Genomic DNA, 14,972 nt, shown 5'->3' on the forward strand with positions numbered 1-14,972 from the left:
GTTTTGAGACAACCTAATTATATTAATATGATGAATATATGAAACACCAGGATTAAGGTTCAGAATTTGTATTGATGGCCAATTAAGCTTGAACATGGTGAGCAATATCTTTGAGTAGGGTGATGCTAAAGTTCCAACAGCAACACTTTGAGTATATAATGTTGTTGTCCTTTGTACTGTACATTGCATGAAGTACTCAACACGAACTTACCCCAATACTGCTTCAGCATGCTGCTCAAAATTGGGTAACATTCAACATAGATCAATGATTACCAGTGAAAATTTATTAATGTTTCCTTAAACAGTGTGATTTTGACATTTAATAGCAAGTACCTATATTTTGTGTGAAACAACTTCTTAAAGTCCTGCAACCTAAAAAAAAGTCCTAATCTACTTGTACAAAAAATTATTTTATTTCTAGAACAGATCATAGATCAGTCTCAGCCTAAATGAAAACACCCATAATGACAGGAGTAGCTGGATTATATACCCATTTGTTTTGTGCTGCCACATATTCGAGTAAATTGTTAACCCTGTTGTTAAAAGGTTCTCTGCAGATTTGCAAAGCACCATGTTACTAACACGTTTTAGGCCACCAAAGCGCAAAGAAGACTCCATAAAAAGAAGAATAATGAGTCAAAGCTGGCCAGTTTTGATATGAAGGCCAACAAAGCTTATGTTCTCGCCAAAGTTCCGAAATATTTCCTTTCACAATATATGTGACACCTGCTAGGCGATACTTGAATTGAAGAATGTAACTAAATTATGGTTCTGATTGGTATTGTTGACCTCGCATATTGTTCTTTACGTCAGTTTCCTACAAAAACATATACAACAGTCTTTCTCAACTTTGACCATGCTACTAGCATATATTAGTATGTGAATTGAAAACTCAATTGATAGCTTGTTGAATTATAAGACTAAATACAGAGTTACATTCCAGAGATTAAGAGTGCAGAGAAATTGGTACAATACTCCTGGAAAACTGCTTCACATAAAAGTGATAACTACTTGATTGATTTAAGCCACTGTATTGGACACAAAAACCAATCAATATAGAAAAACTAACAACAACCAATTTGTTTTTCTAAACCATATGAAAGAATTATTCCTCTTCTATCCTTCTATCTTTAAATACTTTATTTCTATGGTATTATATGTTTCAAATAATTATTTTTTACGAGTAAAGAAAAAAAAATATAATTCATAATGTTCCAATCCTTATACATAAAATTATCAAGTGAACCTCTTTACAAAACAGTAAACTAATCATAAAAGATACATAAAAGAAAAGGCCAAATCAAAATAATTCAGCAACCCTCATAAAATCTTATAAAAATCCTTATATCCAATCTTCAGTCAAAAATACAAAACACAGTACACACAAAAACAAATTTTGAATAATTGTTATTACTACTCCTTTTTAAACTAGATTTTGCTTATGATTCATATAAAGAAGCTAAAATTGCTCAAAATAACTACACATGTTATTATGTTGTAGAAATTGGATTTCCACCCAACTACAACATGTGTTTGAGACTAAAAAAGTTACCTAGCATATCAAAAATAAATGTTGAGTCTATTCTTCAATATGTTGGCATAACGAGTATAATGTACTACTAATGTCAACCTCTCCCCTACCTAAATTAAGTCTAATAAGTATTTTATTAAGTAACACCCTTCATGTAAGGATTTGAGAACTGGAAAGAACCTTCACATTCTATAATTTTGTTAATGTTTTCAATAATAATACGATTATATAATAGAGTATATGTTGTTGACCTGATAGAGAAAATGTCATCTTCTAGTCTAACCATCTTTATTTGTAAGGATTTTTTGTGTATACATGTTATTAATTCACTCAAGTAATCACACCAAATGTAGAATTATGCAGAAATTTTAAGTTAAATCCTTATAAAAAGCAAAAAGATAAAAACAAACATCCTAGAAATATACTTATTCAAAATCCCTGTGTAACTCAGTAGTTGGTGAAGAAAAGGTTAAACTACACACGAGATATATAAATAAAAAACCTTCAAATAAGTTACATACTTTAAAAAAAAAAAAACCAAAAACACGGAAAGCGGAAAGTTTAATAAAGAATCAAATTATGTTATAAAGCATGAAAGATTTTTTATATATAAATCCTTTAAAAGAGAATAAACTAATAATGTTGGAGCTTTGTACCTTTTGAAATAGTGACATTATAACACATACTTGCAAACATATTGATATTAGGAACACAGTAAACAACTCTATGTTCATGATTGTTATATTTTGTCTTGCAAGAGTTTAATCTCATAATCTCTATCTAATATTAACGGTCTATCAACGGTCTATTTATTTATGTTTTTTCAAAACGTAATTTTTTTATTCAGAGTATTAAAAAAAATTATAGCAAGTATTATAGTTTTTGAAAAAAAAAACCCAAAAACATTGTTTTAACATATTTCTTAAATTTAAAAGTAATTTATAATATCAAACTACATTATGTAATAATGACCTAAGTAAAGAGCAGTGAAGCATTTTAAGAAAGCTTTATAAATAGCTAAACAATACATAGATTTTGCTAAATTACACACATCTTTTTTGGAACACTCCTTTAATTAAAAAGAGAATGATAGTGCGTTTTTATATTATAAAACCCTAGCCATCCCTTTACACTCGGGTTGGGCTTCAATTACGTGAATAACTGTGGGCTTCGATTACGAGAATAACTGTGGGCTTCGATTACGTGAATAACTGTGGGCTTCAACTCCCTCTCTAGATCCTGAACAACCTAAACTGTGAAACAGATTCCTAATTAGCAAAAACTTACCCATGTAAATCGTGTTATTTAAACACTAAACACTGAACCCAAATTGATTTAGTGACTATCCCTATAAACTGCAACTACATACGCTTTGGTAGGCCTGCACGTTGTTCCGGTTGGGTTGGATTTGGATCTTACTTAACCAATTCAATACAACTTCAATTTTACATTTTAATTTTAATATTTAATTATTTAACTTATCATCTTAGTTGGTTGGATATTACTTGGGTTCGACATCCGTACGTAAATATGGTGACAAGGGGTAGGATTTAAAAATTTATGTTGGGTGCATATATGTGACAAGGACAAAATTGGATTTAAAAATTTATGTTGGATGTATATAAAAATGATATGGTGCAGGGAGAAATTGCCAACATGTAATATACGTGAATTTAGGTAAACCAGTCTAAGCTTCGACCTGTAATACGTTGAGCCCAAAATAGTACTTTAAATATTTATTGAAGTTTCAGCTTGAATTTTTATTTTTTACACCAAAGAAAAAGGTCTTGAGAAGGCCTTAGCAATAATTTTGAGTGTTGTATCACCCATGTTGCACGCATAGGAAATAATTTTTGTGTATTTACTCAAGTCACCTTTTGTACAGTATGAATGAATATATCTCCTTAATATACAATTGAAATTGTGGAAATTAGTAGAGGACTTTGTGTGGAGATACCTAGCTTTGAGGTTGAAGCATGGATCAATTACTTGACCCCTCTTCTTATCATCAAATGTTCTTAAACCTTGCCTTTGCTTTCAAGCATTTTTTCAATACATGCAATATATTTTCTCTCTCTCTTTCTTCAAGTGAGGAGATGCGGAGTGCTTTATTTTCTTATTTCCCCATGTTGAAAACTTGAGATTGTTCCATCTTCTATGGCATCCTTCTCTATCACTGGCCCCATAAAATACAAAACATTTACCTCGTTTTCCCAACTGTCCTTTTCTACTACCGATAATGTTTCCATTCCTAGAAAGCTAAATAGAAAAGTTGGTGCACATGCCAATTTTCATCCTTCATTTCTTAACCAATCCTCATGGCTCTCATGGCATGGGAGCTTGTATTCTGAGAAGCAGAGAGGCTTGTCCCTGATTGCCTTTGATGCTGAGAGCTCAGAATCAGAAGGGGAAGATAATCAGACCCTGGAAACAGTAATGAAATTCTACTCTGCCTTCAAGAACAAAAGAACACACGAATTATCTGCAGATGAACGCCAACGTGTGACCAATTTCCTCTCATTCTTCGAAGCCTTCCAAGGAAGAACGGTATCTTTTCCTCCCTGTTTAGGTGGGCTTAAATTCCAATTTTAGGTGGGACAAAATAAGTGTTTTGATAAGTATCAATTATTTTCTTCTCATTTTCATGTGTTAGTATACAAAATGAAACAAAAATTAGTCCCATAAATGTACAAAAGTTAACAAACTGATTAGTATACACGTTGACTTATGATCCAATGAGTGTAAAATTTTCAAGTAGTGAGTAAGTATATGAGGTTCATGCATTAAAATGTTCAGTATAAAATAACGCTTAACCATGTTAAATATGTAATTCGTATTGTATTGTGGTGACCCTTTTTGTGTTGCAGCAAGTGTTGGAATTTTTTTCTTATCTCACAACTGTATTTGGAAACAACATTCAAATTATATTGAAACCGACTGCACATGACGGCATAAATGTTGGTCTCCAGTGGAGATTTGGTAAGCATACTTGATCTCTGCTCTCCATGAATCACTTGTGTAAGAAAACTGTTCTTAAAAATTCTAAATTGCAGAATGGGACAAGATACAGCTTCCCCTTTGGAAGGGTTTCAACTTACACATAAGCCACACTTACCACGGCAAGGCAGTAATAAGGTTTGTTTAATCTTGGATCATGAACTCAGATAGGGAAAAACAAGATACTGAATTTGCTAATTACAAACTTTTACAGTTGATGACATCATTTATGTCTAATTCAGGAATATTGAGATGTTTATGAAACCACTGAGCCACTTTAAACCTTTCGGATTGGTAAGGAACACAAGTTTTTTCACTGCATATTATTGGTTTATTTATCTGTCTAAAAATTATTGCAAATAGCCTTATACCCAGTTGGTTTCCCTTATGCAGAAAACTAAAGTAGGTATTGGAGAATTCATGGAAAAGATAGGGTCATTTATGGTGTCAGGATCAAGGAATAAGGCTAAACGAATTTTATCCCTGCTGCTGGCTGTGATGTCCCTAGCTGCTTTCTTATTCTTCATGAAACTAGCTTCATAGAAAACCGTGTCTTAAACCATGTCAGGGTCAATTTTAGTGACAAAAAGCAACAGTTCGGCTTTAACAAGGAAACCTTCTACACAAGATTTGGATCTCTTATATTCCTTCTTTCATGTTACATGATTACAAAGGCAAACAATTATTTGCATAAAGCTCATTAAAAACAGTATCCGGTGACATATTTGTTGTTACTAAAACAGCAGTATGCATCAAACGAAGTGGCATATAAATTTGTTGCATATCGATTTAAAAAAAATAAAAAAATTGAATGTTCTATTATAATTCGTATATAATATTTTTTATTAATTTTATTGATATTTTATATATTTTTCTTAAAATTTAGTAAGACAACCTACCTAATTTACCTACATGTAGTTAGTTAAATTGAATTAAGATTTTTATCGCATGTAATAATGTGAATTAAACTACTCTATCTTACTTTTAACCCTCATTGTAACTAAAAATTCAATGAACTACACTAAAAATTCTACATCCCAAATGGTTTACATATTTAAATACCTATAAGTTGTGTTGATTGTAGATTGGAGATGTGATCTACCAACCCAAAGTTAAATATCCTACCCTAATCAAATAATAATTAAATATTACATAAAATGATATTAAAAAATGTCACACCTCGATAATACTAAAAATTAAAAAAAAAATACTTAACAAGCTTTTAGCATTGGTATTTTTTTAAAGAAAAATCAAAGATAATATAATTTAAATTTGAGGTTCTAAAATAAAGATGAAACGCCATAAAAGCCAAAGTGTGAGTCTACATAGAATCTTGATGGAGTCAAAGTAAAAAAGGTGAGAGAGACAAAGTTTAATATGGGTTTAAAATTTAAATTCCAAACCTTATAATTTATCAAACGAGTTTAGTGCGAACCTTTCAATTTATAAGGACTTTAGCTCATCCCCATTCATTGACCCATTTTTGAGAATTCTAAATTACTCATCATTTTCACATATACCGTATGTGCATCGTAATTAGCGTTTTGTTCATTTATTTTTATTTGCTGGACCTGTAAATTGAGGTCTACGTTACATTTTTGTACACGTTAAAGACAAAGAGAAGGTTTCCTTGAATCATGGTCTTCGTGGAAGCAAGTGCTACTCCCAACCCTTTCACTCTCTTTCATACCATATTTTGTCGTTGAAAGTTCCTCGCTTTCGGATCACCACATGACCGTTTCCTTCTCTGTTATTTTCCCAAATAAAAAATTAACAAAAAAACGCTCTCTTTCTCTCTCATTTACCTTCTTGGCGTCTTTTCTTGCTACCAGAGCGTTTTTACCTTTGTTGGGATTCTTTGACCCGCTTCTTTCTTTCCTTCGAGACTCTTTTTCTCTTTCGTTTTCTCAGCCCAAGGTAGCCTTTTTTTTTCATTCTCGTTGTGTAGAAGATTCCACCAAGTGGGTGTTTTCGGCCATTCTCTTTGCCTGTGTGTGTGGTGGTGGTCTTTTTCTCGGAGTTGATGGGTTGTTGATGTCACTGGCCATTGTGAAAGACATGGGTTTTGATGACAAAGTGAAAGACAATGAGGGTGCAGGGGATGATGATGTCTCTCGGGTGGACGCAGGAAAAACCGGTGCTGATCATGAAGAAAGTGCGGATGAAGGGGGAGGGACCCTCAGCAGATACAGGAGTGAGAGTTCCATTGCTGCTACCGAAGATGAGGAGGAGGATGAGGAGAGGAAGATTGAATTGGGTCCTCAGTGCACTTTGAAGGAACAACTCGAGAAGGATAAGGTTGCCTTTGCTTTCTTTCTCTTTTTTTTATTTATTTGCCCTTCGGAAAAATCTCTGAATTTCTCAACAACTCTCATTTGTGTGTGTTCTGGTTTCCGTTTGAGATGGTATAGGATGATGAGAGCTTGAGGAGGTGGAAGGAGCAGCTTCTTGGAAGTGTGGACATAAATTCTGTCGGAGGTAATTGCGTGCAGAATTGGCTTCCATTTATTCAATTTTTGTCTGTTCATGATTCTTATCGTACACATGTTGAAAATCATAGTCGTAAAACCCAAGAAATGTGTCATTCTTCCCAATTTGAGAGAAGAAAAAACAATAAAAAAAATCCGTGTCCTCTTTGGAGACTTGGATATCTCATTTCTTCATTTCAGTTGTTAACGTTGAAACTGTTGATGTTTTTAGCACATTATAGTTGTTTGGTAAAACATGTGTTAATATCTTGATATTGTTGTGTTATTTTAGTGGTTTATATACTTGTAAGTGATAAAATTTGAATTGGGAATATACAAAACATGATTTCATTTTGTGAAATCCAACTAACAATTGAGTCAGTATATGATTCAATTCTTCCCTGTCCTGTTACTTGCACTCGTGAAATCATTTCCCGGTGGACCTTTTCATGGCCTAACTTGTTATATGTACCGTGAATAATTCAGAAAGTCTGGAGCCAAGTGTGAAGATCCTTAGCCTTGCAATTAAGGCTGCTGATAGACCTGACATTGTTCTTGCAATACCAGAAGGAGGAAATCCCAAGGGTTTGTGGTTTACTTTGAAAGAGGGTAGTCGTTACAGCCTGATGTTCACTTTCCAGGTCGAGAATAACATCGTTTCAGGTCTCAAATACACCAACACTGTGTGGAAAACTGGTATGAAAGGTAAGTGCTAAGTAAAACTGACTCCCAATCAAATTTTGTCCATAAGCTCATCTCATTGGTAAGCCTTGTACAGTTGACAGCACTAAAGAAATGATTGGAACCTTCAGTCCCCAAGCAGAGCCTTACACACATGAGATGCCCGAAGAGACAACACCATCTGGGATGTTTGCTAGAGGAGCATATTCAGCAAGAAGTAAGGTAATGTTAACATATCATGATGTGCTTCCTTAACATTTCTGACACCCTTTTGACATATTTTCTGCTGTTAACTGAAATTTATTGAAATCACAAATTTTTATGGGTATTATTTCTTAATTAACAAGTCTCTGACTTGTTTTTATAGTGGTGGATGAATTTTAAGTGTCTTAAATGAGTATGATTAACACTCCTCGTAGGCTAAGGTAAAAACACCGATAGCTTTTGTGCATTTACTATCCCCATGCATTTTTAAAGCAACTTTATCAATGAATGGTCTGCTACTTTCACAAGTTTGGCTAGAAGTTACTGCGTTACTGTATATGGGTTAAAAAGAAGAGTTAAGTCTAAGCTATACTCTTTCTCCTTCCTTATTGCTATTATGACATTATTTTGGACATCAAGTGTGGATCAATAAATGCTTAGTTTGGATATATCAGCCTACCAATAAATGTTCTAATAAATTTGATGCCAGACTTCATGTGCTTACCTTCAACCACTCACTTAAATGTCAAATAGAAACTTGTGTTGTGATGAAGTCTAATGTAAAGTAATTGACTTCCTACTTTGTTTATCGTTTTTTCAGTTTGTTGATGATGACAACAAGTGCTACTTAGAGATTAACTACACTTTTGATATCCGAAAGGAATGGCAGTAGGAGTAAGGACTTGTCCTTGAGTGACATGTTCAATCCTAAATCATTGTTATTTGTGCTGAAATCTCTTTCAGTGTTTACCTGCTTATTATTCATTGTTTAATTATTTCTAATCCTGCCCGAGGCTGGTAATTTGAACAATGATGAGAGGATTTGGGAGATGAAATTGGTATTCATTTTGATAGATAGGTTTGTCAATAAAAATATGCTCCTTGTTTCTTCCCAGGGTACCAATGTAAGTAATAAATACATACATATGGTTTTGGATTCTAATTTTATCTCCACATCTTATGATATGATTCTTTAACAAGAATAAATCACTAGCTATTTTATGTTATATCAAAAATTATTAAGCATTTTTCAAATAAATCAATTTTTTTATCATTTTTTCTTTTGTGTGGAGAAAAGATAAAATTGTAAGGCAGGCCATCTTTTCGTCTTTTTTGGCAATTTCTTCCTGCACTCCTACATTTTTCAAAAATACTGACTCTTTACAGTTTTAGGTATTTCGGAATAGTGATTCCTTAAGTAAATGGCATTTCCGGAATTAAAAATTTGGAAGACAAAAAAAACATTTCAAAACACCTTGTTTTTAACACATTTTTTTTTGGGTTTAGAGAAATGTTCCGGAAATATTTAAAAAAAATAATCTGAAAGTTATTTTTTAAAGGGGCAAAATAGTCTTCTTTGAAAATGATGGGTGCAGGAAGAAGTAGCCGTCTTCTTTTTTTTCGTTTCTTTGGCAGTGTATCGTTTTTGTTTTTATTTATCAACCGAATTATTTTTTACAATAAAGACATCGCGTTTGAGAGACGATTATTTTATAAAGAAAATCGTGTTACAATAAATAACTTTTTATATTTTTTTTGCAAATAAAAATGTTATATATAATTATTAAACCTTTTTTTATTGTTTTTTAATTCTTTCCATGTGGCTCACAACTTCCTTTTCCTTCTAACCATTTCCCATTTGATCCCTCTTCAAGACATTTGGGCATTTTTCTCACTCCATCATTTTATCCTCGTGAAAATATTTTAGCTATTGTCTTGTTTGATATGCTTAAATTTTGGTCGTGTTTAGCTTAACTTTATGGATCAAAACTTGTGTTTGGAAAAATTCAGAAATCTAGAATAATTGCTGAGTTATTTTGCGGACATGGATTATTAAAGCGTCCAAATTAGTTTTCCAGAAGGATCCACCAACTTGAAAGTCATAGATTATCAATATGTCAGTGTGTATTATTATTATTATTAGACGTGATTTGACAGTAAAATGTACATTTACTTACTCAACAGTTAATTAGTTAGAGGATATGAAGACATTACTTAATTAAAACACACGACATTTTCCGTCCATCACTTAATTTGGACATACATCTGATATTTATATCACTTCTTTTATGTATAACAAAAAAAAAAAATATGACTTAATGTAATAAGAAAAATGATAGTTTGACAAATTCTAATTGATAAGTTTAAAAATAAATATATATATATATATATATAATAAAGTATAAATTTATAATTAATAATATAAAAATATATTAGAATAATAATATTAAAAATTGTAATGTGATGATATAAAAAATTAAAATTTTCAAAATATCATTATATATGTAATAATCTGCCTATCGTTATGTAGGAGAAATAGTTTCATCCGTAAAAATAAACACATCAACACGCTGCTCAATAAATGTGAAAGAAAACAATAAAAAAGTCAAAGAGCATGACGTGAAACGAACCTAATTAAATTTTATATCATTGTTATTAACATATATTTAAATATAATTTCTCTTATAATTCGCAATCAATTTTTTATCGTGTTATTTAGTATAATCTTAAATATGATTTTAGTCTCTATAAAATTAATAAATTTTGATTTCAATTCCTATATTTTTTTAGTTTTTCATTCCTATAAAATTTTAAACTAAAATTTTATATTTTTATTAAATATGTGAATTTTAGTTTTATTTTTGCAAAATCTTTGTTTTATTCTTTTAAAAAAATTGTTTTTAATTGTTAACATTTATTTCAAGAGATATAAACAATATTTATTTTACAAATTTTTTTAAATAATACATTTCAATATTATATTGTGTATCCTACATTCAAATATTTGTACATTTAATTTTTTAACACATAAAATAATTAATTAGCATATGTAATCCAATAAAATAAAGATGGCAATTTTCAATTTGTGAGGAATAAAAAAATTATGGAAACAAAAATTAAAAAGTTGCTCATTTTGATACAAGTCTTTGTTATATGTGTTTTTTTTAAATGTAAATCGGTAATTTTTCTTCACCTTTTTAATTGAAAATTCATAAGAAATATATTCAATTTGGCCTGGAATTACAAAAATGAAAGTTTAAACAATTTAAAACCCATTTGACATCAAATGAGGTAGAAAAAATAGATTGAAAAAAATATAAAAATTAATTAAGTATTTTGAAAAGCATAAACCATAAAATATTGATCTTATCATTATTGTTAGAATTTGATGATTTTTTTATCCTTTCTCAACCTTAATATTATTATTTAGTTGTCTTTTTCTTCTTTTTTTTAATAATTCATCATTTTGATATTCTTTTTGTTATTCACATTCACATATTATTGATATTTTGATGATTACGATTATTCTTGTAAAATGTCTCATTTTTTGATATTTTTTATATAAAATTCATATTAGAAATTACTATGAATTTTAACATTTCATCTAGACAACACTCCAAAATTCACCAATCATATACATGAAACATATTATTAAAACAAAAATAAAATATTACAATATCATGGAAGAACTATACCAAACTCACCAAACTCATGTAAATAAAATACAAAGCAAAACTCTCGACCAAATGAAACATAGGAAATTGAAACTTCCTATAAAAGAAGTCCAATCTAATGACACAAGGCAAAAACATCATACCACTTAAAATCTAACTTTTTTTCAATATCATGTGAGGTGAACTTATTAATACAATAGTTACCTAAATGAAAGACATAAGAGACAATTTAAGTTAATCTGGTGATAAGTCTTCATACATTTTCTCCATCTTCCCCACAAAGTACAAGGAACAATATAAGTGAGATAAAAGTTTGGCAAAGCAAATAATAATCACACTCAATCCAATGAAGAAAGCTTAATAGCCAAGTTAGCTAACATGACTTCAACATATAAAGACGTTTGTATCCCCACAAAAGATGAGATTTTGTCAATGTACTTACCCTTGCTTCCTCTAAAAATGTCAACGCAAGTAGAAATATCAGGGTAACCTCTAGCAACACCATTATTGTTAACTTTAACTCATCCAACTACTGAAAACGACTAGATAACAAAATTAGGGAAAGTCCCATTTCGAGGTCTCATGTTGATATCAAACAACTTCAAACTCCACTAGCAATTTTTCTATCTTTTTTACTTGATCAACGACTCTTTGAAACAATCAAATGAATGACATTATTCAACAAATCAACATAAAAAAGAGTTGGATATCATTTTTGTGAACATTACCTATTTGTGGTCATGTTTACATACAAATAGAATATGTCAAGAGAGTTAATGGATACACGGTCAATCCACTTCAAGAGGCCTTTCCTAGTTCTAATCAATTTCTTCGAGTTCAAAGGTTATAAGTTATGATTAGAATTAGAAATTGAAAGCATGATCAAGGAACTTGTGTGTAGAAGGAATCATGGTTAAATTAAGGAGAGCTTGATCTTTGAGGGTTTGTTTATTTTTGTTGAGTTTGCTTCTTAATAGCAATACTTTTTACTTTTTCGTCATGTTTTTTTTTTGTTTTTTTTTCAAGTCAACTACAAGATTTTTTTAGACAACTCCAAATTAAATCCTAAATTTCCTGTGGAAAAAAAAAGTCAATACATATATAAACAATTCGCTGTATTTTAAGCATTTAGTTTTAATCTGTGCATAAACAATTCGTGTATAAACTAATTTTATTTTATCAGTAATTTTTTTAAAATATTATGAAAGGTTGAAAGTGTGGGCAGAGGTAAGAATATAGATATTAAAAGTGATCTACTAGTGTAAAATGAAGAGAAAAAATAAAGTAACTGATTGATCAGTTGATAGGAAAGAAAGAAATAATAGATTGAAAATAAGTGTGACTTAGTCAAACTAAAGTGTTGATTTTAATAAAATATAAAGAATAAGAAAGAGAGATAAATAGATTAATTAAATAAATAAATAAGAATAATTAATTACTTGAATAGTTTCTATCTTTTTCTTTTCTTTTGTAATTTGTTTTTTTATTAAATACACTCACTTTTTTTCCTTTTCACATGTTTCCCATTCACCAAATAAAAATATGACAATAAAAAGAAAATAGACGAAGCAGAAGCATGTTAAAGAATATTCATCGTCCACGTGATACACGAGATCTAACTTTTCTACTTATTTAACTTCTCATTTTTGCTATATTTTATTTTATTGCGTAATATACATATATTATAATGGTTCAACCTGTTAAAAAAATGTATACAAGCAATACATGTATGATAACAATCATTAACTACGGTAAACAAAGGTTGTTCCGAGGTGGTATTGTTTTTACCTGCGAAAGGCTTGGTTGTCTGGTGTTCGCCGTAGAGTGTATATATATATATTGTATCGGTCCACAATCTTATTTTTTTTATTTAAAATTTTAATTTTTTAATGAAATGACGAGGTTTTTTTTTATATATCATTAATTACAGATTTTATATTAGAGCTGTGAATGTATAATGTATGATTGGTGTATATATATAGACATTGGTGTTTGTGGTTATCTGTGTGAGAGAGAGTGTGTGTGGAGGAGGAATTGAGGAACAGAGATGGAGGGAGAGCTTAAGAATTTGATGATGGTATGGAGCATAGCTGCAGCAACAATGTGTTACTGCAACAGAATTGGGAAACTTATCCCAAAAGGTGTATCCAGACTTATAGCCATTATCCCTGCCATAGTGCTCCTTCTTCTCCTCCCTCTCAGACTCATCTCCATTCACTTTGGAGGACCCTCTTCTTTCTTCCTTGGTTGGCTTTCAACCTTCAAGCTCCTCCTTTTTGCCTTTGGCAAGGGCCCCTTGTCCCCCAACCCTCCCCTCTCTCTCCCTCACTTCGTCTCCATCGGATGCCTCCCCGTCAAATTCCAACAATCCACCACCCCTTCAAAAACCCAAATCTCCAAATCCCTCTTCAATTACGCTTCAACATCAATCATCGTCATATTCGCCCTCTTCATTCCCTTCTACGGCATAAAACAATATCTTCACCCCAAATTCCTTCTCTTCTTGTACGGCCTCCACATGTACATAGGCTTGGAGTTCATTCTCAGCACCATCTCCACCACCACTCGGAAACTCCTCGGCGTTCACCTGGAACCGCAGTTCGACAAGCCCTACCTCTGCACTTCGCTGCAAGACTTCTGGGGGAAGCGCTGGAACATCATGGTCAACCGTGTCCTGCACCCTACCGTATACGATCCCGTCGTCACTCTCGCCCGTCCTCTCATCGGCCGAAAGTGGGCCCCACTCCCCGCCATCCTCGCTACTTTCGCCGTGTCCGGTCTGATGCACGAGCTTGTCTTTTACTACATCAAGCGAGAGACGCGCACATGGGAGGCTTGGGAGCCCTCGTGGGACGCCACGTGTTTCTTTCTCATCCATGGACTGTGCGTGGCTGCGGAGGTTGCACTGAAAAAGGGTCTGAAAGGGAAGAAATGGCAGTTCCCGAGGGTGGCGTCGTGGCTGCTATCGTTGGTTTTTGTGCTTTACACAGCCGTTCTGCTGTTTCTACCTGCGCTGGTGCGATGCCATGTTTACGAGAAAGCAACCAGAGAGTTGACCGCGTTGACCCAGTTTGTGTACGGCGTTTCCAGGCTCTCCCGTTTCGCTAACGTCACCACCGAGACGTAAAAGCAACTATACCACGAAAGTTCATTCTTAGAAATAAATTAAATAAGGATCGTAATATATTCATTAATACCACAAATTTTACAGTTCATGTTTACCTGGATAAAACGACAAATATCTCTCTCGTTCTTTTTAGATTCTCGCATCGTTACGTAAGCACCTCCTATTAGTTTTAATTTTAATTGTTTATTCAAAATTTTAGTTAGAACTAATATTTGAATTACTACTGTTCAAACAACGATAAAAGACACTAGTTTTGAATAGAATGTTGAAATAGGTTGAGTGAGGGGATGAAAATCAAAATCCGCTGTACAGTGGCTGCGGTGTTTGATTCATTCAACTCATAGGTAGGTGTCTTTCTACCCATATGGCCAACGTATACCTAATACATGAAAAGTATAACAATTTTTCAAAATTAAAATTATTATACTATTTATTTATTTTGGTTGAAAACAATCCGATACAATAAACAACATTTTAATTTTTTTACTGTATTAGGATATGAATTAAAA

At 32.0% G+C, this 14,972-nt stretch overlaps 3 protein-coding genes across 3 annotated transcripts; all 3 read left to right on the forward strand.

Annotated features, from left to right (window-relative positions):
- Positions 1-3,587: 3,587 nt before the first annotated feature.
- On the forward strand, positions 3,588-5,348 carry LOC137832169 (uncharacterized). Its single transcript, XM_068640198.1, has 5 exons — positions 3,588-4,078; positions 4,399-4,510; positions 4,585-4,666; positions 4,771-4,822; positions 4,922-5,348. Exons 1-5 carry the CDS (start codon positions 3,689-3,691, stop codon positions 5,069-5,071), a joined length of 786 nt encoding a protein of 261 aa, XP_068496299.1. The 5' UTR covers positions 3,588-3,688; the 3' UTR covers positions 5,072-5,348.
- Positions 5,349-6,115: 767 nt separating this feature from the next.
- Positions 6,116-8,824, forward strand: LOC137832170 (rho GDP-dissociation inhibitor 1-like). Its single transcript, XM_068640199.1, has 5 exons — positions 6,116-6,826; positions 6,940-7,006; positions 7,483-7,701; positions 7,775-7,899; positions 8,483-8,824. The coding sequence occupies exons 1-5, from the start codon at positions 6,260-6,262 to the stop codon at positions 8,552-8,554; spliced, it is 1,050 nt and encodes a 349-aa protein (XP_068496300.1). The 5' UTR covers positions 6,116-6,259; the 3' UTR covers positions 8,555-8,824.
- A 4,459-nt stretch (positions 8,825-13,283) lies between these two features.
- LOC137832168 (acyl-CoA--sterol O-acyltransferase 1-like) lies at positions 13,284-14,568 on the forward strand. Its single transcript, XM_068640197.1, has one exon. It carries the CDS (start codon positions 13,384-13,386, stop codon positions 14,461-14,463), a length of 1,080 nt encoding a protein of 359 aa, XP_068496298.1. The 5' UTR covers positions 13,284-13,383; the 3' UTR covers positions 14,464-14,568.
- Positions 14,569-14,972: the final 404 nt, after the last annotated feature.

The sequence above is a fragment of the Phaseolus vulgaris genome, chromosome 6, assembly GCF_000499845.2.
Source record: "Phaseolus vulgaris cultivar G19833 chromosome 6, P. vulgaris v2.0, whole genome shotgun sequence".
Classification (NCBI taxonomy): domain Eukaryota; kingdom Viridiplantae; phylum Streptophyta; class Magnoliopsida; order Fabales; family Fabaceae; genus Phaseolus; species Phaseolus vulgaris.